At 46.3% G+C, this 16440-nt stretch overlaps 2 protein-coding genes across 4 annotated transcripts; both read right to left on the bottom strand.

The window, feature by feature from the left end:
- Positions 1 to 539: 539 nt before the first annotated feature.
- On the bottom strand, positions 540 to 4861 carry LOC120688646. The gene is made up of 8 exons (XM_039971043.1): positions 4855 to 4861; positions 4119 to 4621; positions 3673 to 3957; positions 3004 to 3110; positions 2811 to 2918; positions 2503 to 2728; positions 1541 to 1880; positions 540 to 666 (listed from the first exon to the last, which is right to left on the bottom strand). The coding sequence occupies exons 1-6, from the start codon at positions 4859 to 4861 to the stop codon at positions 2719 to 2721; spliced, it is 1020 nt and encodes a 339-aa protein (XP_039826977.1). The 3' UTR covers positions 540 to 666; positions 1541 to 1880; positions 2503 to 2718.
- Positions 4862 to 9620: 4759 nt separating this feature from the next.
- LOC120689948 (homeobox protein rough sheath 1-like) lies at positions 9621 to 15612 on the bottom strand. 3 transcript variants are annotated; one of them, XR_005681518.1, is made up of 6 exons: positions 15054 to 15612; positions 14832 to 14957; positions 14613 to 14721; positions 10521 to 10747; positions 10099 to 10404; positions 9621 to 9838 (listed from the first exon to the last, which is right to left on the bottom strand). XR_005681518.1 is itself a non-coding variant. In XM_039972409.1 (5 exons), the coding sequence occupies exons 1-5, from the start codon at positions 15363 to 15365 to the stop codon at positions 10186 to 10188; spliced, it is 1011 nt and encodes a 336-aa protein (XP_039828343.1). In that variant the 5' UTR covers positions 15366 to 15612; the 3' UTR covers positions 9903 to 10185. The 3 variants fall into 3 exon arrangements, 1 of the variants encoding a protein (XP_039828343.1); XR_005681517.1 differs by having other exon boundaries at positions 10521 to 10765; XM_039972409.1 differs by lacking the exon at positions 9621 to 9838 and having other exon boundaries at positions 9903 to 10404; positions 10521 to 10765.
- Positions 15613 to 16440: the final 828 nt, after the last annotated feature.

Consider the following 16440-nt stretch of genomic DNA (forward strand, 5'->3'; position numbering starts at 1 on the left):
TCTTAGTCACCCGTTGCTCTCATATCTTCTGATGGCTATTAGACAAACCAGTGGGGTTTATGCTAAGCCGTTGCTACATACAACGGTCGAGTGGTTTGCACGATGGTTGAGTTAGGCAAGATGACACATCAACTCGGTCCTTAATTGTGACGAGATGGATATCTCCCAACCTTGCTCAACCACACAGGTACGAGCTCACCATTCGACAATTCACACAGAAGTGTCATCCATCCCATCCGACTCATCTTTCAAAAATTTCACATTTTCCACTTCCCACACACTCACACATTTTCCTTTTATAAAACAAGTTGTACCACGTTCGAGGTCCTACGCATTCTAGCAGCGATTAACATCCAAATAGAATATATCATATTTAGACATTAATCTAGGTGGTCAAGGAATGGTCATAACAAATCAAGGGGTGGCTATCCAACCGGGTTTTAGCAGCAAAACAACATGCAGTTTTAAAAATAGGCCAATAGGTTGTGTTTACAAAACTGGGGCAAAATATGCATCAAAGGATGACATTGAACTTGCCGTTCTCAAAGCCTTCCGGGAAGTCCTGATCGAGGTACTGTCCTTCGAGTTCGGGGTCGCGGTACTAGTCCTCGCACGCTTGCTCGTAGTATTGCTCGTCGACGGATTCTCCCTCATTCACACCATGATCTACGACGCACACAACAAGCACACAATAAAGAAAAAGAAATAAAGATTTTATCGTTGAGCACGAATCGGGAACAATTAAAATATAGAGATAGAAGTAATATTTTTGGGTGGTTTTCTAATGGCACGGCTAAAATTATGTCAGAAATGGTGTGGTAAAGTTTCGGGGCAAACGGAGGATGTTTGATGCATGAAATGATAGGTTACATAGAGGTTTAGGGCTAAACCAGGATCAGGGCCTATTTGTAAATATTTCCGAGAGGGCAAGGGCTTGATTGGAATTTTAGAAAATACCCGGCTACTCTAAAAAAGGGCATGGGTATATTTGGAATTTTGGTTATGTGGTGGAAGGGTTTGTTTTGTAATATAATAAAGGAGATGTCTTCTTTTGCAAAAAGAGCTAGAGAGAGAGGGTGGACTCTTAAAGGAATAGTGAGAAGGGCAGGGGGGTCTGGGCAAAAGTGCCCTCTTCTTCCTCTCTCCCGCAACCGAAACAGGGGAGGGGGAGGGCGACGCCTGGCCGGCGGCCTTGGGGCTCGACGGCACTCGGGAAGAGGGGGGAAAGGGAGAGGGAGGCACTGGGGATCGATTTCCCCATTTAATTTGGGCAGTGGCGGTCTGTGGAGGCGGTGCCACGGTGGCGGGTGGCGACCGGCTCTGGTGTTCGTGGCGGCGGCTCGGCTCTGGTGATCATTGGCTAATAATAACAGTTACAAACAAATGTGCGGAATAGGTTGGGGCATTGTAGGAATAAGTCTACAACTTTAGCTTGTGAAGTCTACAACTATAACAAGAACATGCTAATAACTCGGGGCACTACAGGACTAAATTGAAACAAAAAAAAAAGGAGATAAGGAGCAGGGTGCTCTAAGCTCACCGTAAAAGAAGTAGCGCCTCTATACATGTCCGTGCTGTGGAGGGATCTTAGCGTGAGCTAAGATGATCGTGAAGACAGGTCCATGAGTCGCCATCGCAGCTGACAGTGTTGGCACGCAGGGTACCATCCAAAAATACAGACACTCCTTTGCGGGGCCCGAGCATCAGAGCATGTATCTGCATGCAGCCACGAAAGAAGGAAAACAGCCTGAGGAAGCAAATCACACAAACCAATGATGGAAAGAAAATAGAAGGAAATCACGTGAAGCCGCAGTTGGCAAGGCGATAGGACTTTCTGTCACGATTCAAATGATACTGCTTTTCCACTTGTAATTGATTCACTGAAACATGCAACAAATGGAAAGTTGTAGCATTAGTGAAATTAAAAAAAGTCCCCATATGGGGCATAGGCATATTAGCAGTAAACTACAGTTAACACATATATTTCCTTGCTACTATTGAACATGAACCTCTTGGAATGAATTTAGCCCATTATTCAAATAACTAAATGTCTGAATAGCCAAAATTCAGATAACCAAATCATCTGAATAGCCCACTATTTTTTCTTCTCTTGCCTACCATCCAGATCAATGCATGAACAATGAATGCACAAGTGTGCAGTAACCCCAAAATTCTGAATCTAAGACATTTTTCATGGACGTATAGATATTTTTCTGAATTGCCCAAATTTCACCATTGCAGGGGGATGATACTAATGCCTCATATATTTGTGTCAGCAAGACCGTCACAAGTATGAACTAATCGAATGACTACTGCATTAACAGACTGAGAAACACTTGACGCGCCAAGTTCACCATTCCAACCACAACAGTAAGGACATGAATGGAATGGAATCTACATCCGATGCAATGGAGGAATTTGCCTACACAATGACAGACAGATCTCAAGAAGAATCAAGCATCTCTTGTGATTTCTGAATTGGTAACACGACAAGATATTTACCTTTAGTCCATGCTTAATTATGCTGGATATTTGATCCTTGGAATAAGCACAGGAAGTTACAAAAAGAGGGTTGACTGTCAATTAAAGTAGCAAAGCCAAAGGAATGTTAGTTTACTTCATACCAGAAAATGCAGCATTTAACATTCTTGGCAATGCTTACTATTCAAATTCAAGGATTCAAGCTTTGTAAGAAACTGATCTGCAAGGCCTATAGCATTAGTAATTCCTAAAAAATAGCACAATCAGTCTGCAAACCATATTAATTGGTTCATTGGCATAAACGACCAGTATTGGGTGACTGGGTGTACCCTATTTGTATGCATATAGAATATGGGCAAGTCGTAAGCATGAAAAGATCATGTAGCACAGCCCGGTCTCTAGTTATTAAGTAGTCCATCTCATCCACAATGACCAACCTGGAATTAGTAGCATGCAATTGAGTTAACAGGCCTAAAACAGCAGGAAAACCCAATTTTCACAGTGGATATAAACAGTTATTACATCATTCTTCTTGGAGCTAATTCCATGTTAGAAAATATGCTCTGAAGTTGCTGAAGTGGTGGCAGTTTGTTGCTTCCCTTCTTACGGCTCTGAAATTGTCCCGGTATCTGCATTAAAACGTCACTTAGGAACTACAATTTTGGTTGAATTGGACATGCATAATTAAATAGATCGAGTATATAACTGCTTGTTAAAACCAAACACAAATGAGAAAGCAGTAAAAGCTTGTAAAAATGACAAAACTAATATTTATAAAATGCAGAAATGTCTCTGTACAAGAACAGACATGAGCACATGGCATTCTCTTATTTTTGCTAATCGAATTCACTTCAAAAGCTAATAGATCGAAATATAAAATGATGGGATTAATCCGTGTATATCTTGATTTTACCGGTTTTGGGAAAATTCCGCTTAGATCCATGGAAATATAAACAGTACTCCATCCTCAAAACCTAGATCTGGGTGAGTCTGACATCCTGGAAGGAAGAGGGAGAGGACAATGTAAATCGCGGAGGAGACCTTTCGTGCAGCAGGGGGGCTAGACGCCCATGGGGTTGCCTGAGTTGGAGCTGCAGCTCCCCTGGGCCATGGCAGCCTACTTACTACCGAGAGAGAGAGAGAGAGAGAGAGAGAGAGATTGAATCCAGAGGGGGGAGGCGGATGGCTCACCGTAAGAGGGTAGAGATCCGGCATGAGCCACGAGACGGCCCCGCCGTCGTGGGGGGGCTCCAGCAGCGGCTCCACGGGCACCATCTCTCGAATCTCCTCGCCCTTGTCCACGCCGCCGTCCTCGTCCGCCGCCGCCTCGACCTTATCCTGCGCCCGGAAACAAAACCCACCCATGGTCAGCAACTCCGGCTGGAAACCGCCACCGAATCCAGCGCGTACAAACGCGTGGGACGCCGCATCCTTCCGTTGGGTCTCCAGGAACAACTCCTTCACCGCCCCGTTGATCTGATCAAACAAGTGGAACAACATTTCATCAACAGAGAGAGAGATGCTGCGCTGCGACCATGAAGATCGAGGAAGCCGAGCCGAGCCGAGCCGTGCCCAGCCCCGACCCCCACCCCCACTGCGGATCCGACCCTAGCCCCAGATCTGGGCCACCCGTTCACCTTCTCACTGCCAGCAGGAGGAACCGCCACCGCGGCCCCGCCGCGTCCTCGACGGGGCAGGGGGCGCGTCCAGCGCCATGGGCTCCAGCCCCAGTGACGCCTCCATGCGTCGGGGTTGGGAACGGAGGTCGCTGCGCCGGGTGAGGCCTCGCGCACGCCGCCGTATGGGGAGGGATGGCCCCTGTCTCTGCTCGCCGCTGCCGTCGCCCGGCCATCCCGCCGCGCGCGGGCCCAGCCGTCTGCCGCCACCCACCTGGCCCGGACACCGCGCTCCTCCGTCGCCGGCACGCGCCGTGGCCGGAGGAGGGCCGGAGCAGGGCAGCCGGGTGGAGGGCGCCGGCGATGGGATCCCGCCGCGCCCGGCCCCACGCGGAGGAGGCCGTGGCGGTGCTCGAGGCCGGATGCGCCGGAGGGAGGAGGGAGGGAGGGGCGCCGGCGAGGGAGTGCTTGGGAGGAGGGGCGCCGGTGAGGCGAGGAGAGGCGGAGAGGGCGACAGTGTTGTGCTCAGTCCTCGGGGTTGGGATGGGATCACGCCGGGGCCGTGATGCTCGGGCGGGATTCACGGGCGGATTGGGAGGCAGGAATTGAGCTGCCGGACCAATAGGAACGCGGGTACGCAGGGGCGGGTAGAGTCCCCACGGTGAAAGAAAAACGACGGATGGAGGGGCGCGGCCTCCCGATTGCACTTGTGGGAGTGTGATTTTCAGTTCACCAGACATCCTGTCAACCACTTTACCAGACATCCTGTCAACCACTTTACGCTTACATATGGGTTTTAAAGGGGTTGGTTGTGAGATGAGTGGGTAGATTTTGCTTGGTAAAAAGTGTTTCAATTGTTTAGGTTCTTTATAGTATAGATTAGAACTAAGATAATCATTATCAATTCCCGTGGCAATATGCATACATATACGTCTCCTAATTCTTAGTGATTGCCATTTTAATTTATTTAGATTCTTTCTTCGTACCCGCAGCAACGCGCCGGGAATCCTCCTAGTACTAATCTCCATTCACAAATAATTGACAACTTTGACTTTACTATTCAAAGTTTGACCTTCAATTTTAAAAAAGTGCATTGTTATACCATTTTAAACACGTGTCATACTTAAAGTATTCTTGACACAAAATACAATAATACTCTAAGTGTTTTCGTTAACTGGATACTTTTTAAATAATTAGTGGTTAAAGTAGCAATAGTAAAAGTCAAAGTTGACAAGTATTCCTGAACGGAGGTTAGTATTAGAGAAAATCCTCACCAGATCTGGTGAACAACATGGTGCACGGCAACTCAATGGAGCACACATGAATGACAGCGGCGTCAGCACTGCAACTCGGAGACGAATGGGAGCAATCGGTTAGAGGAGCAGAAATGAGAGGGGAAGAAAGTAGGGGGGCAAGATGCATAAATCCAGGGGCCAAGGATGCCTCACGCGCACATCACGTGCCCTGAGCGACAGGTTGGGCCACGCTGGTCAGCCCACGTTGGCAAAAAAAATCACTAACCGAGCAGATTTGGACCTGCGGTGAACCCAACAACAAGTTTAATGGGCCAGATGTTCATTTTAAGAGTCAATGGGCCTATTTGACACAGCAAAACAAGTTTAAGAGGCCAGATGTTCATTTTGAGAGTCGATGGACCTATTTGACACAACGAGACAAATCCATGGGCCTGCAGTGCATTTTACTCTTTATAAATTTCTAAAACAAGCAAAATTCGTTCAAAAAATAAATCAAGCAATGATTCTCGGTCCATCAATCGGAATCCAAACAAACCAATCCAAATTCTAATCGGAACCCGAATAATTAATAATTCGAATCCCAATTGAAGTCTAGACAATCAATGCCTCGCGCGGTATATCTAGGTACACGGAGCAAAAAATTAGTAGTCTCATGCATGTATATCTAGGTAAAGTTTATATTTGATGGGGGGCAGGCACCCAGGTTCACCAGCGGACCCCCAGCGGGCCCATCCTAAATGACACCAGCCCAGCATCCCATTAGACGCACTCCAGCAAAGTCCACGAGGGGCACGGACGGATGCCAACCTCCGGGGCCCGGCCCATCCAGGTGCCGACCCTTTGAAGAGGGACACGTGGAGGCCTCCCGACCAAGGACCCGCCGGGTCCGCTCCGTACCGCGCGGTCCGTGCCGTGCGCACCAAGAATTCCGCTTGGTACAACAGGCGTGCCGATCAAGCCAGCTCCCGTTCATCCGTACACGCCGCCCAATCCTGCCACACGCCACGCCCGCACGATCAACAGGACCCCTTGACATGGACACAGTGTCAGGCCGTGCATCCTACTCGGCCTAACGGATGGGGTATGGGAGAGGGCGTCAACGAGCCCTATCCCGCACGTCGTAATGATGACTCCCACTGACGCCACGCCATTACGCCAGGGACTGTGACAAGGCAAAGCCGCCTGACCATGTTAGGCGCCCCTCAACGGTCGTGCCATCCTCGGTTCGGAAGCCACGAGGGAAAGGACATGCGGCGCCAATACGTACGGGGGTACCCATACGGACGTACTGGGGAGAAGACGACCGCCGAGCTCCAACCGAGCACCAAAGCCACTCCGACTGACCAAGATGGGACAACAGTTTGACAACCCGTCGCCCAAGAAAACCGACCAGACACAGTCTCTCCACTCTCGACCGACCGAGCGGGACCCGCCGACTGATGAAGATGAAGGACCCCCCGGCAGACTAATATATCACGATAGAAATATGTAAATTGCAGGCCCACCTTGAAGTATAAAAGGCCCCTCACGTGGGAAAGGGAGTTCGAGAGAACAATCCAGCTGGAAAGCTTGAGTGGCCGCACCCTCGTCCTATCTGGCAACCCAAGAATTGAACCCACTGCTGGAGAGGTCGGGCCTTGGAAGAGAGAGGGAAGAATCGGACCCAAAAAGGTTCGGTTCCCGGTGAATAGAAAATGATAAAGCCTGCATCAGACGTCGTGATTGGTGCAAGGACTTGTCCGGCCAGATAAAGCAGAAGTAAAAAGGTCTAGTTTAATTTGACATGGACCCCGTTCTACTAAAGCTGCATGCATCGGCTTGGTCCGTTGCTACCTGGCTGTCTTTTTTGCCACGTACCGCACCCATCACTGGAGAAGGCCTAATCTCCCCCTCCAACTTTAAGTATCTGGGCTCGAGCAATAGAGCAAGAGAACCGCCCCATACTGGGTTCGTCGGCCATTCCGATTCAACGCACGAGACACAAGCAATCGAGTAGTTTGTTCGTCGGCCATATTCCGAGCCGACAATATTACTGTAGCAACACATGATCACTGTACTAGACTACTAGTCCAATTAAAAATATATATTTAATAATATACAATCTTAAACTAAATGCAAATGATACAAACTATGAAAAAACTAGAAAAATAGTTTGAAAAAATAGAGACAAAAAATCAAGATATGAATACAAAAGCAAAACAAGTATAAATATAGAGGAGAAAGGAAAAATATTTTGAAAATAAAGAAAAAGGAGAAGAAAAAACTAATCATGTCCAAGCATAGGCTGTATGCCCATATGTTGCATTTTTTTTTTGAATCGAGGCCGGCTCCATTTCCATTACTTAAAACGGAAATACAGAAGTTTAAAGGTGGAACCAGATATCCGGAGGGGTGGGGGTGGGGGGGGGGGGAGATGGGAGGACTAGGGAGAAAGTTTAACCCTAGCGCGTGCATCCATCTAGCTTGATTCAAGCCGGACAACAGCGCGAGGCCTCGGAGAAACAGAAAGCAGATATTACAGACCCAAAAGAAGTTCTAGTTTTTAGCAAAGCTAGGTAGAACAGCAACCCAGCGAACAAATTCATGGCGCTAGAAGCAACATCTTCTCAGAGCAGGCCTTCGTCGTCAGTGGCCGCGTCACTTGAGTCTTGATGAGGTGGGGGAAGAAGCATCCTCGTCGGTGCTCTGTTGTGACTGGCAAGCATCTGGCAGGCCAACGACACCAGCATTCCCACACCTTCTTTGATCTGATCCTGTACCGCGTCCTTGTGATTTGTGAGTTGTGAAGCCCTGCCCAGAAAGATAAATGCCCATATGTTGCATGCATGCATAATAAATCATGTCCAAGCATAGGCTTTATTCCGTGAGCAATGCATGCATGCATGGAATAAAATCAAGGGAGCCAGACTGTTGTGTGCGCTCTGGGCTAAATTAATCTATTTGCTGAATTTGTGCTTAATCACTCGAGTGATTTGATGGGACGTGGGATTTGTACTACTCCGAGCGATATATAGCCTCTCGGTGCCGCGCCCAGTTTTCACTGGACCTCTCCCATACCGGCCCAGATACCCCTGTAACGAAATCTGTGCCGCTCGCTGGGTATCGACCGGTTTGGGCTGTTCCGCTCGTTCTCCTCGGTCGGTCGGGTAGGTGGGCTGCTTAGCTCACCACACGTGCTGGGCCAGAAAACCATGGGCCGGGGTCACTTACAAGTTACACCGATCCACACCATTCCACCCAACAACTGGGCAAGATAGTACTCCTAGGTAGGTAGGCAACTGCCGCAGGTCATCCGCCACGTCGCGCTCATGGAACGGACGACCAGCAGGTACGCACCCTCCTGTGGCCTGTGGGCGTGGGCACGCCCATGGCAGCCAGGGAGGCCAGGACGCAACGCCGGCGAGTTAATGCTGCAGCTCCTACGTTGTTGTCCCAGGGGGTCCGGCCAGCCGCGCGCGTCCACAGTGGAAGAGTACACACGGCTGCCGTCGCCGGCCCGCAGCCGCCACCTCCTGCCGGCTCTGCTCATCACCCCGGTCGGCAGCATACGGCGTGGATTTACAGCGCTGCCGTCGTGTTCGTCGATCGCCGCCGGCACTGTGCGCGCTACAGTGCCTCCGGCCGGTTGCCCTGGCCCCTGGGGTGGAGGACGCGGTTGTTGGGCTGATGATCCATGGAATCGAATCATGCATGGTGATGCAGGCTTGAGCGGCGGTGACTTCAGCTGTGCCGCCACCGCCGCGCGCACTGTGCGGCATTGCTGGCCAGGCGTACGAACCACCCTCCGTGCACGGACAGCGCGTGAGAATCGTACAAGGAGGGCAGCAATTACAGCAGGGTTGACAGTAAGGACAGGCGTGTACGAAGTTTGTACTACCTCCGTCCCAAAATATAAGTAATTTGTTTACTTTGTTGATATGGTGGTTTTTTTTCATAAATTTTTTTGAATAAGACGAATGGTTACATATGAATAACAAAATTCAACAAATACTTATATTTTAGGACGGAGGTAGTAGCATAGAATTGCCTGTCAAAGGAAATAGTTCATCCATCTGGATCTCTAGGACGACGGGCGACCTGATCGATCTCCTCGAGTTTACATTACCAGGTGGGCTTCAGCTGGGCACAAGCCCACAAGCTGAGAATATGCTGATCAAAAGTTCAGTCTGTCTTCAGTCAAAAAGTTGAAGAAAAAGACATGCATGACGCCTAGGAACGTTGCAGAATTACTTGCTACAGATCGAACAGCAACAATGGCCATCCACAGTTTTTTTTTTGCCGGTAAGGGAGAGCTTTATTGATTAGATAGAAGGATTACAATCGTTCTTGATCAAGTCAATGACGCCATCCACAGTTGAAAGTGCACACCATCCACCTCAATAAATCCTCATCAGCAATCACACCGTACCTCGAGCAGCTTTATTAGCTAGGTTTTTTACCTTGCCACTGCATGTCATGGATGTGATTCCACAGTAAACCCCGTACCAGGGGCGTAGCTAGGATTTTGGGTTAGGATGGTCCAGAGTATATACATAATACAAGTTTAGAATTGCTTAAACAACTAATATTGTATTAATAAAATATTTTACCACTTCAAACATCTTAAAATCAATAAATAAGTCTGAATTTTGCATACATGTTGGATTGTTTGATGGATAATTACTATACTTATACCTTGAGCTACTAATTTTAAGGTGGTCCATGGCCCACCTGTCCACCTAGCTAGCTGCGCCACTGCCCCGTACCATGGATTGGCAGCAGGCCGGCAGCTTCGCTGGGCGTCCGAGCATGCATGTGACGCGCATGCAGCAGGAGCGATCGATCTCGACACGTCACGACCCCAGCCGGTACATGCCGTCCGCCATGTACAGCACCGCCGCCGCCGCCGCGGTGCCCTGCGGGGCGTGGAACCCGCCCGCCGCCTCCACCATCGCGAACGGCATGTCCTCCGATGTCGGCTTCCAGCGCCGCTTCCGCTGGTTGATGAACCAGTTGTTGATCTGCTTCTGGTCCAGCCCTGTCGTCTCCGCCAGCGCCAGCTTCTCCGTCTCCTGTGTGCGCAGCCGGCCGCCGCCGCAACAACACGTTGGAAAATTGTCAGTTCGTGCAACAACTAACACAGCTAGCTGCTCAGTGCATAGAGATCGAGAGATACTAGGGGTCGTACGGAAGGGTAGGGCCACTTGTAGTGCAGCTCCCACCAGTGCAGCAGCTTCTGCCTGGCCTCCTTCGGGAGCTTCCCTTTCTTCTTCCTCTTGGAGAACTCCTGCCGGAGGCCGCCCAGGTAGCCGCCGTACTTCCTCAGGAGCTGGTGCTTCAGCTCCTTGTCCTCGGCGCAGGGATCGATCTCTTCAGGACAGCTCGCGTCCTGGTCATCCTCGGACGAGCCAGCGCCTTCACAGTAGTTACTGTCTGCAAGTGTAGAGATCGATCATAATAAAGTTTGTCACTTTTGTTCTACTGATGAAGAGAGATCTGAAAAGTTTTGGTTCGAAATTAGGGCCACCGAATTATGAAGAGATCTGCAACCCAAAAAAGCTCCCCAGTTAATTATACCTGTTTAGACAGGTGAGATGGTACGAATGAACAGTCGACCTCTGAGCAAATGCTGCTCATGCTAGCCATGCAGCTACAGTAGATCGAAGCCTAGGCCACACTACGTACACAAAATAGTGCTACTATGATTGTTGCAGCTCTAACACCCATGCATGACACAGGCTTTATTATCAACTTTGAACAGGTACTTTTTTTTCATTTACAGCGACGAAGAGAGAACATTATAACAATGTGCCTTGTAAGGATATAGTAGCCTCCTGCAGATCGACCCTAGACATAAGGATAATATATATATCTATTGTCTTATTATTTGGCCAACAAACGGAGCCTCCACATTTGCTCTCAAAACCTAGAAATGTTCACGTTAATCGGAGAAAAATAAAAAAAATAAAAATTACCCACCACTGCCATTATAATAAAACTAGCCTAAAATACCCCTATACTTAATTAAAAATTACCCACCAATGCCATTATGAAAAATTAAATATAAAATATCATTTAGCTATGTTCAGTTACAAACATATCTTATTAATGAAAACTAAAGCTAACAACCATCAATCAAAATAAAACAAAAATAAGAATAATTTTATGCATAATATTATTAAAGCTCAACAAATCAAATTGTTATTATAGGTAGATCATATTTGAATTGTTTTAACCAACAATAAGACATAATTTACGATAATGAATAAGGTGATATATAGTAAAAAATAGTATAATCTTTATGTAAGGATATAACGACATGTAAATTTTTGAATTTTCAATACTAGTCGCGCAAATGAGCGGTCTATACGCCTAATTCACTTTTAATTCAAATATTTTTGAAAAATCAATTAGGTAGCGAAAACAGATGGCACTGACTAATGAACAGTAAAATAGAGGAAAACCAACTACTGCCTAAAAGTCGTATGTATGCAATCTTTCCGCACATCTTGCAGCAATTGGGGTTTCTAAGCTGCGTGATAAAAAAAAACTGGGAGGATGATGACGTTTTGCATGCGTGATAAAAATTGTAGTTTCTATACACGCCAATCAAGTTTCGCACAAGAATGGCTAAGTTTGATGGATTTAAAATCTTCAAGTGCTACTAAAATTTCAGATAGACACCAGATACAGGAATCAAAACACTCATTCTAGTTTTTGAATAAAATGCTTGTTAGGCTGCGGCTTACATATAAAACTTCTCTAGTTAGCAATTGTTGATGAATATGGATAAGACCGAGGCCTCTAGCTGCTGGGGCATCAGGAATGGTAACAGATAAAGTTCCATGCTCCTTTTCACCAAAAGGTTTATATCATTAATTCATTATCAGTTCGTGTGTATTTATAAAAAACAAGTGCACACCCTTGGGTAGAGTCATTAGGTACTACATGTCCTTGTAAAAAAAAAATGGTTTCATTGGTTCCCGGTGTTGTTCTCTCTTACTAGCCATCTTTTTTTTAGTATACTTACTAGCTATTCATTGTGGACCTAACAATCATATACGAGATTACAGTTTGACAAATTATCCCATTTCACTAAATATGTCCTAGCTTAACCGCATGGCAAATCAACACCTGAATTTCAAATTTTCTACTTACCTACAAAATGTATTACACCAAGATAATGTACAAAAAGGGATAAAGTGTATATCACATAGCTAGTTGATACGCTGGAGTGAAACTGGGATCTTTCTGTAAGCATTTGGAAGATGATGCATGCTGCTAAAAGTCTTACAGAGATTTAACCTGACCTTTTCAGTATCTGAGTTAACAAAACCACAACTAAAAATTCTAGTTTTATGTAGTAATGAAAATGAAAGTGAGCAAACGGAGAGGGTCCAGCAACACAATTGAAATTCGACAAAGCACTTGTTTTACTAAAATTCTGAGAAGTAGCCAAGTAGGCTAAACTTCAAAGATAACAAAGATCAGCAGGAAGGCAATGCTACTCAGCTGGGTGACCATATATGTTCTGACGCCTGTTTGGTACACGTACGTCATGCTGCCATGCATGGCCCCATTGCTAGTCATATTTGACACGCATGGAACATTGCAGGGAACAAGAGATTGTGCATTGTTTAATTTCTTTGGGAAAAAAGATCATGGTTATTCAATCATTTACTGTTTTACCCTGCAAGATCAATTGCTACAGAAAAACTAATAATGGATCTAGCCTGTCGGACAAATTAAGCATGAAAGATGATCCAGAAACATGCACGGTACTACAAAAAATTCAAAATATTAACACCATATGTTTCTAAGAAATTATCCAAGAGTATACAAAAAATGTCTCTTCAACAAGGATACTAACATATCACAGTGGGGTACGAACAATATTATCTGAAATAGACAGGCAAGCAGAACAGAGGAATTCGGATGAGATATTTTTTTCATGCTTAATGGTAACATCGTTCGATGTAAACCCTATGGTCACAACTTACTCATTTTGGATGGATTTGACAATTAATTTCTAGTGTGACATATTTATCAACATATATACCTGTACTAAAATATTATAAAACTCTATTTCAAGATAAATCAAGTCATCATTACCTACTAATGTCCGTTGTGTCCCCCCACCCCCAAGTATATGTCGCAATATATATATATATATATATATATATATATATATATATATATATATATATATATATATATATATATATATATATACACACACACACACACACACTAACTACATGAAGCAGATGGTTATTGACACGTCAAGAAACAGCGCTACTACATTGAACAATGAAAGGACGCATGCAACCATGTCAAGTGTGCCATAGCTGGATCTTCACCTCTACTGTAGTAGAATAGATCAGGAGACAAAAGCCAACAGTGTAGTAACAGTACATATCCATCTCGATCAGTGTCGCTATTTATTTGGCTACCCATAATACTCGCGGAGACACATAACAACAGGTGGCACCGCTCATCCACCGCCACACGTGCGTTCCAACGGCTAACTGTACATGTTACTTAACGAGCTTCAGATGCTTTCATTAGTTGTTAGCAGTAATACCAAGCTAAGAAGAAGACCACGCTCTGTTCGGTTCCAACCAGCCAGCAGTGCTAATCTCTTCCGTCAAATTAGCAGAAGCCACCAGCCAGACACAGTGGTATTTTTCTCTTACAAATCAGTACTAGCCACCCGCCACAGCAAGGCGAGTTGACGTTACCTGAGTATATCTTTTTAACTGGCTACTCACAAATAATAATGCCGCATGCAAAGGAAAGAAAATATCATGCGCAGTAAAGAAGAATCAGTGACTGAAAACACTCTGATGTCTCTCCTCAGTAACACCATGCATGCAACTGAAGGGTAAAGACCCGTATTCTGCTCCAGCATTATATTCCATGGCGCATCAGCTCTCCAATATTATTGAATATACGATGGTGAGCTAATGAAGCTAATAAACGAGAGGTGGAGATAGAGCCATGAAACCTGGTGCTAACTGTGTCCTCGTGATGCTCACTATACTACTACTGATGGATGCTCTATAGATTAAGATTATGCTTCAATCATCAAACGAGTGGACTAATGCATGCAAACCTTATCCCCTCCCCGAATAAACAAAGCAACAAAACTAAAGGCAAGAATCCAAAGAGGGGGAAAAGCTGGCTCAGTTCCATCGCATAAACCGAACACCATTTCCCGATGTGGTAAGCTACCTGTCTCAAATAAAAGAGCTATACAAAAACAAGTAGTATTATTTACCGGTGATCGAATCGAGCTGCCGCTCCACGCTCTTGAAGAACTCGGCGGCTTCATGGATCGGCCGCGCCAGCTCCTCCTGGTACTTGACCAGCATGTTGCAGTAAGCCTCCTGCAGTGGCAACAAGCAGGCGCAGTCGATTATTTGAGAGCAACATCTTGGACGGCAGAAGTATCGCATGCGACGAACGAACTGAATCGATCTGTCAAAGCACGACGGACCATGAACTGGTCGAGCTCCGGGTCAGCGCGCGCCGGCTCGTGCCGCCGCCAGCTTGGCCCCGGCTGCGCGTCCAGCTTCGCCGCCATGGCCGAGAGCCTATCCGACACATCCGGCGGCGCGCCGACCTACGATCGATCGACAAACCAATGACATATAACTTTATTTGATACATCTCCTGACAAGATTAAACTAGACCTGTGCATGGCTTCTTGTGTTCTAACCTTTTGGCAGTCCAAGTAGGCGGCGACGAGAGCCGAGTATTGGGGGTGCGACATGATCTTGGCCTTGATGGTCTCGGCATGATCTACCGGCGAAATCTCTCTTTGCAGAACTGCTCCGGCCATCCTGTGGCTACTCTGCGACCCTGACGGGTCGGCAAGTAACTGCTGCAGCGCGAGCCGTGAGATGTGGTGATGCCCGTCTGGCGATGGAAAACCCTGAGCCGACGACGACGCCGGCAGAGGAAGCTGCAGGAAGGAAGCCTTGGAAGCACTGCTCCCGCCTCCGCCGCCAAGATCCCTGAAGCTATCCATAGTCCTTTCTTTGTGTGCCAATCAAAAGAGAAAGAAGGCGAACTGATGCCAAGACTCAAGAAACCCTAGCTAGCAGTGGATGGGAAGGAGAGATGAACTCACACATATGCTTGAGAGATGTTTGGGATGGAAGATCAGCAGAAGAGGGGGTGAAGAGAGAGGAGGAGAGGTACAGGGGGTGAATGATATGCTTGTGTGGCTGGTGGCTGGCTTTGTTCCCATGTCAAGTCAGAGTAAAGAGGAAGCGCTGTGCGTGTTGCTGTTATAGTAGCTGCCGCTGTTACAGGCACAGGACAGCTGCCTGCGAGGGAATACTCAGCTCGAATAGACAGAGGTCCTGTTTAGTTCGCTTTACATGTGAACGCGAAATTTTTTTGCGAAAGAATCTTACCAATTTTAAGTACTAAATGAAGTCTATTTATAAAATTTTTTGCACAGATGGTTTGTAAATCGTGAGACGAATTTAATGATGCTAATTAATCCATGATTAAGAAATATTTAGCGAGTGGTTACTGTAGCATCATTGTTGCAAACCATGGATTATGTAGGTTCATCAGATTCGTCTCGTGGTTTACATCCCATCCATACAAAAAGATTTGTAAATAGACTTCATTTAGTACTTCAAATTAAAAAGATTTCTTCGCAAAATTTTGTATTTACGACTTTTTGTGTTTACGGGGTGGGAAATAGGGCCAGAGACCAACCGATGCAAGCGGGAGAAGATCCGTACCAAAGGTGCAGACGCATCATACATATCACATGCAGATGCGTGATCTTTTCCTTGTTCTTCGTCGGTGTCTGTGTTTAGATGCGAAAAGTTTGTGAAAATTGAAATTGAAAAATATTGTAGCATTTTTTGTTTGTATATGGTAAATATTGTTCTACCATAGGCTAACTAGGTTCAAAAAAATCATCTCGCAATGTACATTCAAACTGTGCAATAAGTTGGTTTGTTTATCCATATTTAGTGTTCTATGCATGCGACATTTGCTATATTTAATATTTTGATTGGACGAAAAGTTTGGAGGAACAAACACAGCCAGTGACGTCTCTTGTAGCTGGACGGATTTTTTTG

This window comes from Panicum virgatum, chromosome 9N (assembly GCF_016808335.1).
Source record: "Panicum virgatum strain AP13 chromosome 9N, P.virgatum_v5, whole genome shotgun sequence".
In the NCBI taxonomy this organism is placed as follows: domain Eukaryota; kingdom Viridiplantae; phylum Streptophyta; class Magnoliopsida; order Poales; family Poaceae; genus Panicum; species Panicum virgatum.